This window comes from Anopheles ziemanni, chromosome 2 (genome assembly GCF_943734765.1).
Source record: "Anopheles ziemanni chromosome 2, idAnoZiCoDA_A2_x.2, whole genome shotgun sequence".
NCBI lineage: Eukaryota > Metazoa > Arthropoda > Insecta > Diptera > Culicidae > Anopheles > Anopheles ziemanni.
This window is the reverse complement of record NC_080705.1, coordinates 93,740,707-93,757,229: the sequence shown is the minus strand read 5'-3', so window position 1 is coordinate 93,757,229 and position 16,523 is coordinate 93,740,707. Positions and strand designations below refer to the sequence as shown.

The following is a 16,523-nucleotide window of genomic DNA, read 5'->3' as shown; positions in this document are numbered from 1 at the left end:
ACTTCCCTCTGCAAGAACCAATGGGTAAAGGGGAAAAGAACAGTTAATAACCGTTAAAATGATACATTTCCCATCATCTGTGGACCGGCGTCTCCGCGTGGTTTTGCCAAGTTCCTCGCGCCATTTCAGTCGCATAATCACATGCAATTATGATGCATTATGCACCGTGCCGACATTCGTCTCGTGCAGATGTGCAGCAGAGGGGAAGATGTAGCCAGCAAACGTTATCTTCACAAAATTCCCCTTACAGCATCACACATCGCACAATGTAACGCTTCTGAAGGCATGCGGGAGAAAAGACGGCCGAACACAAACGTTGGGGAAGAGGAGGTCAAACTGCGAAAGTCAGTTTTTCGCATCCAAAGATTATCCACGATGCTGTTGGCTAACGTTACGACCTGGAAGATGGAATGAAGCAATAGGATTATTAAAATAACTTATGATTTTCGCTTAACGAACAACGCAAACACGCACCCTTCTGCCCATCCTTTCCCGCCTTCCCGGGAGGCCCTACCAGGTAGGGCCAAAGTATCGTTTTTCCTTCAGCTCGACTTACTCCCTGGGAAAACAATACATTTCACAGGCCCTCCACAACACCACCCAACCTTCACATACCCAGTGTGGTGGGTGGAATTTGGGGAAAAATGTGCATCTATTTACCAGCTAGTAAAGTAAACCGATGGAAATAAAGCAAATCAAGCCGTGCTTTCTTTTCTCGTTTCTAACTATAACAACGATGACGCCGCCTACGAATCGCCCTCCCTTACCGGTGGGTTTTCCTCACGGTGGGAAAATTGGACCCTCCTCCCCGAAGCCCCGAAGAAGGGTGGTAATGTTTGATTTTCACTTTTGCTTTTCCATTGTGTGCCTCCACTGGCTCTATTTTTCTTTGCTTTCTTCGCCTTCCAATCCCTGATCCCGGCACCGTTCCCTACGGCCGTGGCTGAAGATACCAAAAGGGTTCCATCCCTCCACCGTGGACCAAAAGTTCATTGAACCGCGCCACCATCGCCATTCTTTTTTTAAATAATTTTCGCGCCGAGAGGCACTTTTTTAGCTAAGCAAATTTTCGTTTGATTCCATCGTGCATCAAATTGGTAGCAATTAAAATTTAATTCCTGTTCCGATCGCTCTTCTGTGAGAGCGCCGCACACAAACAAGCAAGCAAGCGGTCTTGCCGACGATTAGGCATTACCGTAAGTTTGCCGCCACCAATCAAAGTTGCGCGAGCCAATCTTTTGCAATCAGCCTGCGCCTGGATGGATCTGTTTTTAAAATGAAGATGCAACTGTAAACAAAAGGGGCTCTTTTCCTGATGTTGCTGGAAATGTTTATTGGTTTGGCCGAAGGAATTCGAACTGAGAGGAAGTTAAAGCTCATTAACGCGGCGTTTAGCTGTAGCGGATTATGACGACAGCTATTTAAATACGATGGAATTGTACCTCGATAGGGGGAAATTGGAATACTAGAGAAACCTGAATACCGCAGAACCTGTGCAAGGGAACATTTGTAAGGTAGGAAATTCGTTCCCCTGTGGGGGACATATTTATTTGCCATCGACGTTGGAAAAGCCATTAATTGTTGATATTTTATTGTACCCCGATAATTGAAAAGATTTCCTCTTCTCTGTTGGCGTAATACCTTCGGTCATAGTCTTAAGGGCTTACAAGACTTTTTCTCCGGAGAGGTCTCCGTGCTCTTTTCAGAAGAGGTCTCCGTTGGAATTCGAAGCCACGCTCGTGGGACGATTTTCTGACCGGCTTGAACAGATTCAAGTATTTTGATTTAATCTTTGAAAATAAGTGTGCCTCGCAAGTCTCCCGCCGCAAAGAGAAAGTTCTTGTTCTAGCGAAAGTCTAGACGAAAGTCGTCACGCACGGTGGAAATATCGAGAACATCCTGCGGTGCGCCAAACTGGTTGTCCAGGTCTAGGTCAAATGTTGGCTGCACTGGGGACTGGTTGTGCGTTCCCATTTGAAATCCATTTGCAAGCAGTAAGAGTCCCCCCTTACGGTCCCCAAGTCGAGAAGTGAACGTAAACGAATGGTCCACAAGAAGTCTACCGCCAATCCAGGGAGTAGTTCCGTTAGTGGCCAATATGTTTTCACGCGGCGTGCGGCATCTTGTTCGCATTTACTTCCACACCACGTTTGAGGTCAGGCTGGGAAAAAGGCTTCGGCTTCGGACCAACTTCATGCCGGCCAAAAGCCTAAACGGCCGCCATACCTTTGCCGCACGATTACGACAGCATCAACTGCAAGGCAACTCGTTCCGAGCTCGTCCTGCTTTTCCGCTATGCTTCCATTCTACCCTGTACGTCCGCCGAGTCCCGTAATGCGTTGGGGTTCTGAGGAACCTCACAATCTGGCCGCCAGCCTCCGGGAAACGCGCTGACGCGCTCGTGACTTGGCGAGTGCAAAAGACCTACATTACGCAATGTGAATGTGCAACGAGCAGGCGGCGGCGCGAATGCAAGCGGACAGGCAGACAGCCCAGAGCCTCGACCCAGATCCGGTGAACTTGGACGATTAACACACGAAAAACATGTTTCCACCGGCACATGCTGCTGCCCGTCCCCATAAACGGTTGCAATAAAGCAAAAAACCAACCCCTTTCGAACACCCGTACCACTTACCGGAGATAAAAACGGTCTTGGCCGAAAGGAACACAGGGGAAAAGTAGGAAACGTTTTCAATCAGAACCGTAGCCCAGCAACACGGATCGGGGAAGACGACGGCATCGGAATCGATTTTATGATGCAATTCACAAACCACCGGTCCCGGGATTGCCACTGAACCGGAATCTTCTTCATCATCGGCGTCCTATTTAATTGGCAGGTTGTGTTGGCGAGAAGTAGGACACACTTATGTCACTCACCGGGAGGAAAACGTAGGAAAATGTTTATGATTTGACCGGCCGGGAATCCGGTAATACCGCAATGCCCACCATCCACTGGCGCTTTGGAAAAAGAAAGCCAATATTATCCCACATTCTTCCCACACCTAACCAAACGGATCTGGAGCAACATTTCCGAAGCACATATATATTTGTCAAACAGGTTTTTCCTTAGATTTTAACAATAAAAATCCCACTTTTCAAACAATGCCAGGGACAAGAATGGATTGGTTTTCTACCATAAACGATGCAACGACAAACCAATTAAAGAAGACAAGTTTTACAACCGCTTTCACCAGGTATTTCTAAAATAAAAAAGAAGACATTTGTTATACAATCGGTATAACGCAGGACTTAAATAAAAAGCGAGGACTTTAATAAAAATTAAGGAATTATGACAAATAACTTTCTTTGTTGCGAAAAGAACCAAAATGGTGAGCACCAACATCGACTCCGATAATATTCCAGCAACGAAAAAAAGCTTTAAGCAGAAGCTTAACTATTTTAAACACTACACTGCCAGCCACAATACTGGGAAGTATGATCGGTAATAACCCAGAGCAAGTAATTCCAATTCCCTTAATTATTTATTCATTATCCATTCAGCACAGTGCAAACAACACCGGGGCAGTGAGGTCAACGCACATAAGCACTACAACGAGAACTACTGACCGGATTAAAGAAAACTATCTTTTGTTTTAAGAGACTTGAACCAAATCGGAACAACGAAGATCAAAGGCCAACCTCGAAAATTGTAAGTGAAACTTTCAATCAACCATAATTAAAAGTAAGTAAACCAGGGTGGCATGGACTAGCAAGTTCAGTGCGGTGTTTACGAGTAAATTTTAACTGCCTTTTAAACCGAGCTCTTTACTCTTCGGTGCTCATTAATCATCATTTCGCTAGGCAAAGTGAAATGGTTACAGAAAAAATTGCTCATTCGATGTTGCTGTTGCAAACTTAGCAAGAAAACCCATATTAAATAGACCTTTCTTGCCACACGTTGGAATTTCGTTCTACATTTTCATCCCATTTCTCGAACTGATCGCACAGATAACCATTTCCAAGAAGTTGCCCCTGACGTTGTACGTTTCAAAATGCACTCGCTTCTAGGCGCCCTTTACTACGATAGACTTCATGTTTTCCACCGGTCGACCTATATCTAACCGTAACCTTACCCCCGGAGTGGGCAGCAATTATCTGCAACGTAGGGTTTTTTTCCCATCTTCCGCTGTTTCACGTTCTACCACCAAAGGGATAGTTAGTTGGCTTGTTGTGATCTAGTTTTATCCGAAGCGTACCCACGCACGAATTGGTTGTACCATACAAATGTTTTCCCCATAGACACAAAACTGGACTTCATGGTTATTTGGAATGGTGATAGACTTGTTCAATCCATTGCCGAAGCAACAAGCCTTGTCACAAAGCATTCGCCATAAAAGAACTCTTTGGTCCAATCACTACACTTACCGTTTCATTTTACGTACTCCCCCTTCTTTGCGTTGTTATTTAAATTAACGTTATGGGATTTCAAGACGCTGTTCAATGTAGTACTTCCTTCCTATTATTTCGCGCTGGCGAGTGGTTAAGCGCATGTAACATGCAAGCCTCAACACAAAATAATCGAACATTGTTAAGCTTCACCCGAGTTCGGCTTGCGCAAGAGTTCGATTGCGGGAGCTGCATTGATAGCCGATAGGTGGGCAAGCCATTTCGCAGATGAGTATGGAAACAATTACCCCCTTTTGGGTCTCGTCTCGGGTGGCCTGTGGTTTTCTCGCCATGTAGCCATCGATTGCTTTGCAGATCGCTAACTCAATTGAAGCTAGTTACTACATCAAAGCCACGGGTCACAATTGAATTCCATGAAGAAAATAAACAGACACAAAGTTGTGTTTGTTCAATAGCTATGTCTGTTCGCTAATGCAAACCTTAAGCCTATGGATAGTAACAAAAACCAATTATTTCCTTGTTGAATATGAGTAATATTAATAAGTTTAAGATAATCCACCTCTTACAGCATTCTTGTAGGCTAGGATAACGTCATCTTACAACCGTGTAAAACATTTACCTAAATCCAATGGTACGCACAAAAACACAACAGAAATGCGTAACCGTTTCTAAAATGTAGGCTAAACGTATCGTACACGCTCCCATGTTTAATTTCTCGATACCAAAGACTCCACTTTTGCGGCTAGTAACGGAAGACGAAGGCGCTTAATTAATTCGTACAAGATCGTTTCCACCACCAAACACAGTGCGAGCGTTTCGACTCAACTCCCCAATGATAGTTTACGGATAAAGACATTGATTGGATATGCACTACAACAAATTAAAACGGTTCCTATTAAAAGCGTTTGAGGACCAACAGTAAACGGTGTTTAAAGAAAAAACCCAACAACACTCATATTACGTTTGTGGACACAAACTGGACACAATTGAATAATTTTGTCCCGGATTAAAGCTATGGTGCGGTTAGCGCAGAGTGGTGGTTTTGGGGGCAATTTCGTAAACGGCACTCCAAACTTCCTACCCTATCATTACCGAGGGAAGTGCACTTTGATGGAAAACCGTGGACGAATTATCACTCCTCGGATAGTGTGCCGGTGTGATGATGGGTTCAATGGAATTGCAATTTCCTAATGATTTTATTTTCGACCTTAAAAAAATAAATCCAAATTTGGCATTCACATCATTGAAATGGATCTTATCAAATACTTTCAGAATAGAGCGCCCAGAGACTCCAAGGTGTCGGTCCTGGGGGTGGAAGGGTGATCCATTAAATCCACTTAGCGAACGGTAACAGCACCACAGTGTCTGACAGAAATGCCAAAAAAGATTCACATCTCATCTGCCCCGTGAGAAACGAATCCTCGAGTCGATGATGCAACGAGCAAAGATTGAAATACACATTTTTCACACCGATGCTGTCCACAATAACAGTGTTATGATGCGGTACATCTTTAAGCATGTCGCCAACACCATCTCCTGGAAAAAGCGGCTGTCAATACAATTATCTAGGATGAGCACGTAAATGTGGACCACTAAAAGGGCAACTTTGCATCTCCTTTGTGCCCGATCGCGACTGATCAAGTACGTGTTTTTATTACCCGGACCCCCGGTGGTGCGGTCGGTTGTATTGTTTTCCCTCGAACCCGTTGATCCAATTTCAACCACTGCTCTGTCGCCGCCATACATTCCATTCCTTTGTTATTGCTTGTGCAACAGATCGCAAACCCCACCCGAAAAAAAAAACCAAAAACCGATCGAACAGGGTCGAGAGCATTTTTCCATTTATATCGATCGATCGATCGAATGACGCGGATAGGTGCGCGCGCTGGCGATACTTGTTTTGGAAGCCCCCGAATTTAATTGGTTATGTTTTCATTCGCTCGCCACCAGCTTTCGTTATGCATATAAGCAACCCATTTTCGAATAGGAGAGTAGGTTAGGATGGCACCAAACAATGCAGTTCAACTAGAGGCACCTACCTTGCTGTACGAGCGCCGTGTTCGGAACATGGGATGCGGGGCTCCACCCGGTGGTTGCAGCGGAACAGCCGGTTCCGGCGTAACGGTTTGCACCGGCCTCGGAGGCTTCAGGGTGAGTTTCTTCAGTGTGGTCATGCGCTTATCGCACATCAGCTGCACGTCGTCGATTCGCTGGAGGACCTGTAACAGAGAAGTGAACGAGTGAAGAAATGCCTTTTAACACTTTACGAGAAACATTTAAGCCAAAGTAGAATTGACCGGATCGGACGAGTAAAAACCACCCTCGATAGCGATACGGAGAATTCATCATCTCGGCAAGCACGTGCACATTGAAGTGTTATGACACAAACAACCGCAAGAGAAATGTAAAAGAAGCTACTGCAAAGCAGAAAAACAAAACGGCGTGCTTTGATGCTGCACCCGAGGCAACGCAAAACATGCTTGCGTAATCATTTTCGACAACCGCATCATCTTACAAACGAACGAAGACAACGAGGCAGCCGTCTGCACTGCGAGAAAGAATCATCTATCCCGCGGGCGGCGGAGGCTGCGGTGGAGTCTTCAACGAAAAAGCTCCACATTTTCGGTGGCAAAACATTGACAAAAGGTGTCATGACTTTCTCGAGTGTCGGGGGCCAACGATGTGAACTATGCAGACTGGGCTTTCTGCTACGCTTCTCTGCAGTGGACGGTTACATGAACCGACCAAAATTGTTGCAACCACCGGCCTCAAAAATCGAGAATAAATTGAGGTTTGTATTCAAAGCGGAAACAAAACAAATGACAGCATTAAACCATAAGTAGCTTCCCAAACCAGAGGCGAGGAACCACGAATAGTATGGGATGTTCAACCCCGCTCCAGTAAAACCAGTCCCCAACGAAGTACATTATACGGAAGAGTGAATCTAATGCTTTGGATTTTGAAGATGCAACATTTGCCGGGCAAGTGGCTCCGGTGGGGGTCATTTCTGATGGTTCCACAAGCTCCCACACCAAACACAACTCGAGGAATTACGTGATACTTTCACCTCTCGTTTTTCGCATAAATATTTCAACTCTCCTGGTCTAAATAGATCCACTTTCGCTGTGGGAAAATTGCTGCCCGGCGATACGCATTCATTCAAACAGATGTCATCGCGAAATTTGCTCCATGTTTACAGCACCGAAATGGCTACGGCCAACGTACCGCAGCATCGTTGGCTTATATTTCTTGCCGAACGAACAACATAAACCGTCCGGATTTGGGGTTGTACTCCTGCATAATTTTCTAAGCATCTGGTTTATTTAAGTCCTGACGAAATAGGATACATATCGAATCATCAGCTCACCTGCGAAACAAGCGCCTTAGTTTCCAGAGTTGTACTTTCTAGGATTTCATTCTTAATTTCTTTTGGACTAGATAATTTAAATTCCGCTGCAGACGCCAGATAGTCTTGTATCTCCTGCAGGCTCTGCTCGGCGATATCGGCCGATACCGAACACTTTTCGATACGTTGCGTCGCCAGCAACTCAATACCCCGCGCACACCATTTATTGGCCTACAAAAAGAGACAAAAGGATGTTGTGAATTATATCTCGCAGCAGTCGTTACTGTTTCCACATTGTAGCAAATATGTCTGCTGTCCATACCTTTTCGACGCGCTCCATCAGCTCTCGGGCCCTCGCAAGCGTATCAATCCGCTTGGAGATTCGACTGTCAATGAGATCGCACACGCGCCTCAGCTCGTCGCACTTCGGTTGTACCACCTCCTTCGGGCAGGAGCTGATGCAACCTTTCGTACCAATCAGTCGCTGCCCGGTCGCAATGACCTGTCCGGCTCGGTCCACGTCTACACTGCAGAGATGCTGATATTCTTTGGTTTCCAACAGCAGCTGATCCATCCTCGCCACCGTTTCTCCTATCTCCGTCATGTCCGAAACGGTTTTCAAGTGTCGGTCAAAGTTTGCCTACGAAGGGGTTGCAAAATGAAAATGTCTTATCGAGCTTGTCTGCGCACCTGCCCAATCCCGGTTACCAACCTGCAGCTCCCGAAAGTCCTGCTCAAACCGACGAAGTTCGAGGCATTTCTTCAACCGCGACAGGTGAATCGTCCAGAAGTCTTCGAAGTGACGCTCCGTTTCCTCCAGTTGCACCAAAAGTCTGTGACAATCGCGACTGTCATCAAGATGATGCATATTGACATTTAAATAATTCCTTGCACTGGGTTTTTTTGTAACAGGGTTTTTTTTTGAGATTTTCGTTTCAACAGTTCAACCATGTACAGTTAAGTTACAATGTAATTCAATTGGAAGAGCAGGACGCGTGTGAAAATACAAATATGAAGATGGAAACATGATGATGGTTAAAATACATTACGTGATCGTTGAACGTGTGCGAGTGTCAATGAACGACGATGGCAATGATTCAGAGGCTCATGCACAAAGAACAAAAATCTTACTCGAAACACATTAATACACGACAGTGTTAAGTGATGTGAAAGTGGTGTGCTCTTGAGTGTGGTGCCTTTAACAGGTGGCCCTTCTGTTTGCCCAAGTTTAACCGTGAGGAGATGCTTTGTGGTGGGTGTGAGTGAAGATCAGCATTAAATGCATCGGAAAATTGCATCATCTGTACTTGTAAAAAATCAAAAGTTTGTGAGTAATTATGTTTTTGGTAAGAGTTCAAAATACAGTTTTTGCTCAGTGCTTATAGATGTGTATACAAAATAAATGCTGTGTGAATCGCGTGTCTGTATGTGCGGAAGGTGAACCGTGGTGATGCGAAAAGCAACCGACAAAAAGAAAACACTACTTTATATGTCGAAATAGATAGAAATTGAAGGCATTCAAGATAGAATAAAATTTTAAGCATAAGTTAGACACGGCAAATATACACCATAATGGTCCACCACGTTTAGAAGTATCATTTTAACGTGATAGCAAACGTCTTTTAGAGTGATTTCAGGAAATGGGAATAGTAATTATGTAAGTAAGCGCTAAAATAGAGAGCATTCACAGCCCATTAAAGCATTACGCCAGTCCGATACTTGTAATAGTAGAGGCAACAATAAATGTAGCGACGATCAAAAATTGGATAATAAGAAGATCTTATTCTATAACAAATAGTTTATTGAAAGGATACTTGTGATCTTGTGCGTGGTACTAAATGGATTTTTACCTCGTCCTTTTCAACTGATCCTAACGAAATCGGTTAGTCATTTTCTTTTCACTATATTCCCACGACAATGTTTTGTTATCAAATAACCAGTGCAAGGCAAATTATTTGCTAAACTATCTCTTACATACTATAGGACAGTGCATGTCGTTTGGAGGAACATGTTTATTTTTACCTACAGTTTTTCGTTCATTTCTATTGAGTTCTTCCAAACGACATGCATGTGGTACCGATCAATAGCGAGCGAGTTTTTCTGAATAGATTATTCTAGAAACTATGGAAAGGAAACACAACGCAGAAACATAGTTTTCATTCCAAAAAAGATCACTAATACGACACGAACAAATCACAGTGAAAACAATAGAACAAGGAACAGAGGGGAGTTAGAAAGAAGTTATCCATTTCGCGCAGCGCTCTATTATCAACTTCATGTTTCACATTCCAGAGCTTTTTCTCAAACTAGGTGATTGCTCCCGTCAATCGCTTACCTTTCAATTGAGCTTATATTGCCAAACCGTTCCACTGTCTCTGGGTCACATTCCTTTTTAGTTTTCATTTCCTCCAGTAATACTTCCCCGTGCCGGCCAGCGGAAAGTATATCCTCCTAAAAATGATAGATTTGATTGCAATTCCGTATCGTCTGATCCGACACACCTCTTACGATGGTCTTACCTTCAGTTTTTCATACTGTTCTCCTTGCTCTTCAATCAACGTTTCCGTCGCGTCCACCGAGTTGGGGAACTCCATCTCGTGAATCGTTTTCATAAACGCGTCGAGATTGCACGAGATCATATTGGTTAGGCCGGAAAATTTCTCCAGCGATATCCGCTGCTGGATCCACGCATGGTGCGAGTACGGTAACTCACCGCCAAGATCAACCGTTAGCTGACCACGGCACACGTACTCGTACAGTTCCTCCAGTGTCGCACACACGATCACGCGAAACCGGAACTCGTCCTTGAAGAACTTATTGCTCACCTCCGAGATGGCTTTCTGCAGGAACCCGGCCGGCCGGATTACGTACACGAAGTGCACCATCGCGGGAAAGTACACCGATATCTTCAGCAGCACCGCCTTAACCGCCACCCACCGATCCTTGCGCCGGTCGATGATCAAATTGAAGCCGAGGTCCGCCTCGGACAGCGAGGGTACCGTGGTGAGATACAGTATCAGCTTCTGGTACTCGAGATCGGTCAGGTTTTGGAAGTTGTTGTAATCGGGAAACGTTATCAGCGGACATCCATCTTTCGATCGGCCACCTTAAAAAGGGGAAAAGGGAGTGAGAAGTGCTGTCTTTCGTACACTAGAAACGTTCATTTCCATTCTTACCCGTGATAATAGCATACTGGGGATGCAGCAGTTCTGCCACGTCGGCCACACTCAGTGGTTCCTCGGCCGAACTAACGCTCACGCCCGAGTTCATGTTTTCCCGCGTCGTCGAACCCGGCGCCGACACGTGCCCGTTGGTCGTAATGAGCGAGCTGCAACTTCCGAACGTGTTCAGGTTGAAATGATTCCCATTCTGGCACACGTTCTCGATCAGTTTGTTCACGTTGGTCGAGTTCTGCAAGTTCTGGCAGAGCACCGTCTGCACGGACGAGACCGAGTTGATCGACGATTGGTGCTGGAACGAACCAGGATGGTTATGGGGTTGCTTTTGCTGCTGCTGTTGGAACGCCGAGTGATAAGACGAAGCGTTGCTGCTGCTGCTTCCATTGTTGACGATGTTACTGTTCTCTGCAATGATTTCAAGCGAGGCACGGGGTTCATTAGTATTATTTCATGCTGCTTACGTGCCACAACAAATACAGGTCTCTAGTGTCTATTTAGGCAAAACTCCGTTAAGATAAATGTGTGTCTTTCACAGAAGCTGTGCAAAGATCCCATTTTTCCCGTATCCATGTAAAACACTAAATTGAAATGCCCGCCATAAAGCATACACTAAGGTGATGGAGGAGGAGTATTAGTCGGAATGTTTCATTACTCGTTTTTAAATGTATGCTTCTTCGAACTGCACGAGAGATCGCAGTTTAAATGAGCAGTTTGTTCCCTTGGGAGGGCATTTTTTTGTTCATACACAAAATTACGTAGGGAAGCTCAGCGCAACACGCACACACCCCCAGGCCTTATATGCAACACCTGCATGTTCGTCGCATGCTCACTGCGCCAAGTAATGCAACTGAAGCATGCATTGCACGGAAACGGACGCCAGCCAATGCGCCTCGCTGCACATGATCGCCTATATGACGTTGCACGGTGCATAGCGGTGTCGATCTGGAACATAGTTCCAGCAATCGGGAGCAATTTGGCGCAATCGTAGAGGCAAAAAAAAGTTAATTAGTAAATCCCGCTCCCAACGTCCAGCTTCATTCCTCGATTATTGCTCACTTTATTGGTGCACACTGATTTTCAATTCTACTTCAAACAATCGGTAACACGTGCGCTTCAACTATTAATAAAATCTTACCGGTTGCATTGTTTTACCTTTCTCTCTCATCAATGTACTTTCAACAAACCGCCTTTGATCTGATTTAGACACTCCAAAAAACATTAAAAATCTGCTCATAGGTAGAACTCGAACCCACAAGAAGAGAGGCATTATAAACACCGCGTTTCTTCAAGACGGTCACAGCTTCTTTAGCTCTTTTTGAGAAAGTTTTGGGAATCAAACCCGGGTAGGAAACTTGAGAAAGGCATGGGAACAAGACAGTCGCACCTTACGGTCATTGCTGGTTTGCACTGCAAACCTTGATTTCAAATGCGCCAGTGAAAGGATCGGGAATGATATTCGATCCTGGTTTTGGGGTGGTGTCAGTGTTGGATTAAATTCATGCTAACCTGCGTTCAACACACTTTTTTGTGTTTTGGGCTGTTGGATTATTTACAGACAAATCATGACAAAGAAGAGAAATACATCTGCAAGTGATCGGTCAAGGTTAAATTACAATTTCGGTTGCCTCAACGTCAATACTTTTGTAAAAATGCGCGAATCAATCCGATTGAAAAATGCATACGTCTTGTGGTGGAAAGAATTACAAGACATAGCAACAACAAATACCCTTGGGCGTTTCAAGAGAGACTCTTTCTTCAATAATTGCTTCATGTTGCCTTCAGCCAATTTCACATCCCGTTACAAACATGCTTTCCTTATTTATTTACCCCTAAGGAAAATTCATCCGGAAGCGGAGAGGCAGAAAAGGGTGATGTGAACGAAGTGTGAATGATCTAAAACAGTTAACATTACGTAGCATTGGTTAACTTTTGCATATATTTTGCAACAACCCATATGCCACAAACAACGCTCTTAATTCAATTTTCATTTAGACCGTATGCAAACGAAGCAGCAACAAAGCAACCTTCTTTTCCCAAGCTGTACCATCATCAAAGCATGTGACTTTACTACATGTTTTTACCCCACCGTGAATTGTTGCTGTATCAGGTGTTTATTTACAATTGTCGTTGACCATCTTTCCGCTCGTCACTACTTTTCCTCTGCTTGCAACCCTCGGGCAGAGCAGCGCATAATTTCAACCGGTTTAACGCTGGAAAAAAACTATGGTCGGTTCGTTGATATTGACATTGAGAGTGAGAGTAGTTTGGACCAGCTTTCTACCGGGTTGACGAGTTGGTTGACTGGCTGATGTGCAGCTACTGGAAAGCGTTTGAGCGAAGGGAATAGCCTTTCTCAGTAGCGCATGTTTAGCCAGCGTTCATCACACACCGCCCCACGCTCGAATAGATTTATTTGTTTTGAAATTATATCTATTTGTTAAAAAATCCATTTCATTAAACAAGCTTACGTAACATCTAATCATTTGTTGTCAATTGCTTGAAACAAATGATATCATTGCTACATTCTTTCCGGAATCCGAGCGGCAATTTGGATCAAAGTTTCCATCAGTAATGCCCGCTACCAATTACAACTTGCATTCCTCCAAACAATTCCGAGGGTATCGATGCAGAACGAGGCACGCAGCAGCAATCGTCGGCCACCACCTTTGGGGTAGGAGTTTCGAAAGAAAATTTATAGAATACACCAGTGTCATCTAATGCAACAGCTGCATCGGGCTTTGAAGCAGAGCCGAACCGTCTCCCGGTTCACAATCCACATGGCATTCGGATAAATCCGTCTACATTCATTCCTCCGTATCGCACGAACGATACCGATCCAGATGCATCTGGATGCCAAGGATTTCTGGACGCAGCACGCTGGGTAGCAACTGGCTGCACATTAAACTTGATTCATCTCACAATGTGACAAGAAAATAGTCTCCTTTCAAACGGGGGGGCACACGTTCTTGCAGCTATCCAAAATGGAACGTAATTTCCGCTCACTCCAGCGGAAATGCATCACTCTAGAGGCACCGGATACAACGTCATCGATTGCTGTGTTTGGTGTCACTTTTCCTATTCCTCTTTCCGATGATGGCGCTTACATTCACATCTTTGGGCAGCATAATTAGTCACAGACAATCGCAAATAAAACATTACCCCCGTCCAAACCTTCCCATCCCATGCATTGTTGTGTCCAGCGGACACAAAAAAGGGGATCTGTGGAAAGGGGATTATGATGACTTTCGCCTCCCGCCAATTCCCATCGCTGAGCTTACCGTGGCGTCAAACGCGACGTGTCCACCTAACCTAGTTTCCGTTGCTGTTTTTCTGTTTTATTGTGCAGTCAGAGATCATTTCTTTTTCAGGGTTAATGCTGAACAAACCAAAGACTCGTTGTTTTCCCTGCGTGCGGCATTGACCATGTTTGCCAAAACGACCCGACCGGCCATGGGGAGGAGGTCAAACGAATTAAGTTTTAAAATATGCTAATTATGACGTACTCTAACCCGACAACACGGCAGTATGTAAATAACGTCCAAAAACATTGTTTACAATGTTCCCTACAATAGACCTAGAAAAGGGCAGTTGAATAACTGATTCGTAGGAGATAAGTTCGATTCTAATTAAGAAAATTATTTGTGTGTGTCACATTTTATCAACCACCGATGGCAACATTCAAAGAAAGATAAAATAATAATTGTCAAGGCATTTACCGAACAGCGTGCTCTCCACTTGGCCCATGTTGGCGTATTCTTTGTCGTCGAAAATCCCGTTTCAAGCCGACTCTACATCGAAACCGATCATAGGGGACAGCATCCATCCAACGGTCGAATGTTGGAAAATTAAAAAAAAAAACCATTCCCGTTAGAGCTCGTTTGCGTCCAACGCGTCCATCACCGGCGTCATGATGGCCACCGTCGCCAAGGAATGACTATTTCTCAAGCCACGAACACACGAACGTTTTTTCTTCTCAACTTGAGTTTTATACTTCTATCGCCCACTGTCGGTTTCTCTTCAAAAAGGTAAAATATTTGATCAAATATTTTATCGACTTTTTGACTTTACTATTCTTTGCCTCTCGACGTTGGTTACGTTGTCACTTGCCGAACCTTTTTTTCCGTACAAAAACATGCACTGGGATTTTCAATCGTTCCTCTCACATAACGTTTCGAAAATTGACGTAGTTTTGTTTTATTTTTCGCCTATACACCCACGAACACTTGCATTCCTTTGTCTGCATCGATCTGCGCAGAAATTTTCATAATTTCCACTTTTAAAAACCAACTGCACAATTGCTTTCTGATCCTCTCCCAAAAGATCATTTGTCATACGGCTTCCTTGGATGTTCTTCTCAGTGACGGCGACGACGTTCGCTAGATGCGTTAGATGGTCATCCACTACAGCATCCGCAACAACAGCAGCAGCAGTAACACTATTACCGGCTTACACAAAGCACATGGGACGAAGAGCAGATTATTTTGCCCAAAAATAGAACCTCTACTTCGCCCACTAGACTAGTCTTTTTGTGTGTTTGCGTTGGTTTAAGCGCCAAAGAGATGAGATTCGGTAGCTGATCTGAACGAAAACTACTCCCCACCGAGCGGGGGGCAAGGAATTCGGGTCAATGAAAATGCATTCACCAGGGGATATCGATCAGTTTTAGCACCATGTTTTCGGGGTGGATGGGTCTGTTCTCTACGCCTGAGAAGAAAATCTTCGCCAAGCCAAACAATGGATAGAACCACTAGTGGGGCAATTTCTTCGAAACAATTCGCGTGTTTCACGGCTTCACTGTTTCACGGTCCTATTTCAAGTTTCAAAGAGCCCAAGCATCTACGCCGGCACTAACGCAGACCAACGCCGGTGTGCAGCGGCAACTTAACGCGACAAAGTTTTCCCGGCAACTAACCGTATCTCGTTAACCGGCATCGTCGGTTACGCCGGTACCAGGGCCTCGTCGTGGCGGTACGCACGGTGTGTGTATTTTACTTTCAACCCGTTCTCCCCGCGTACTGTATTCTTTTTTTCTTCGCCACCCCCCGTCGTTCGATGTTTCAGAGAACGATCTTCCTTGATCTCTTTCGTACACTCTGTCTTGTGGTGATCGTTTTCTTCAGTGTTTCTTGGGAGCGTAACGAAAGAGTTCGTTGTAGGCAACTAACACCTTTCGGAATTCTTTTGATTGTGGCACACATGAATGGAATGGTGACGCTTTCTATTAATTTTTATTATAAACATTGGTAGAGATTTAAAGGACTGATCTATGTGCTGTGATTGGAAATAAATATACAAATTAAAGCTTGAAAAAACTTTTAATGAAATTTAATTTTCAAAGGGTTCGGTGTCGGTATTGTTCCAACTCTGCAATGCTTTATTATCATTGTTAATCGGTTGGGCCTTGTTTGTTTGTTCGCTAATTGTCGATAAATGAAATGTGGGACTTTCGCCTGTTAGCAAATGAACGTCTTGCGTGCAGATGCCAGCTTTCATGTGTTTTATTATCGATTCTTTCCACCAGCCTAGCGCAATAAAAGCGATTTTCCCGACAGACAGTGACGTACATACTATTATCTCCAGATAATTTGAGAAAATATTATACACGTAACAAGATCATGCTAACCGTCTTATGATCTCACGCCTTGTTTAAC

General features: G+C 44.4%; 1 protein-coding gene across 1 annotated transcript in view; it reads right to left on the bottom strand.

Moving 5' to 3' along the window:
- Positions 1-16,523, bottom strand: part of LOC131281463 (guanine nucleotide exchange factor DBS) — a 48,942-nt gene that overhangs the window by 31,243 nt on the left and 1,176 nt on the right. Inside the window, exons 2-8 of the mRNA XM_058310795.1 lie at positions 10,870-11,277; positions 10,213-10,799; positions 10,029-10,144; positions 8,406-8,541; positions 8,016-8,333; positions 7,715-7,924; positions 6,387-6,566 (exon numbers count right to left, since the gene is read on the bottom strand). Of these exons, the coding sequence (XP_058166778.1) occupies positions 6,387-6,566; positions 7,715-7,924; positions 8,016-8,333; positions 8,406-8,541; positions 10,029-10,144; positions 10,213-10,799; positions 10,870-11,277 (1,955 nt within the window). The remainder of the gene's footprint in view (positions 1-6,386; positions 6,567-7,714; positions 7,925-8,015; positions 8,334-8,405; positions 8,542-10,028; positions 10,145-10,212; positions 10,800-10,869; positions 11,278-16,523) is intronic.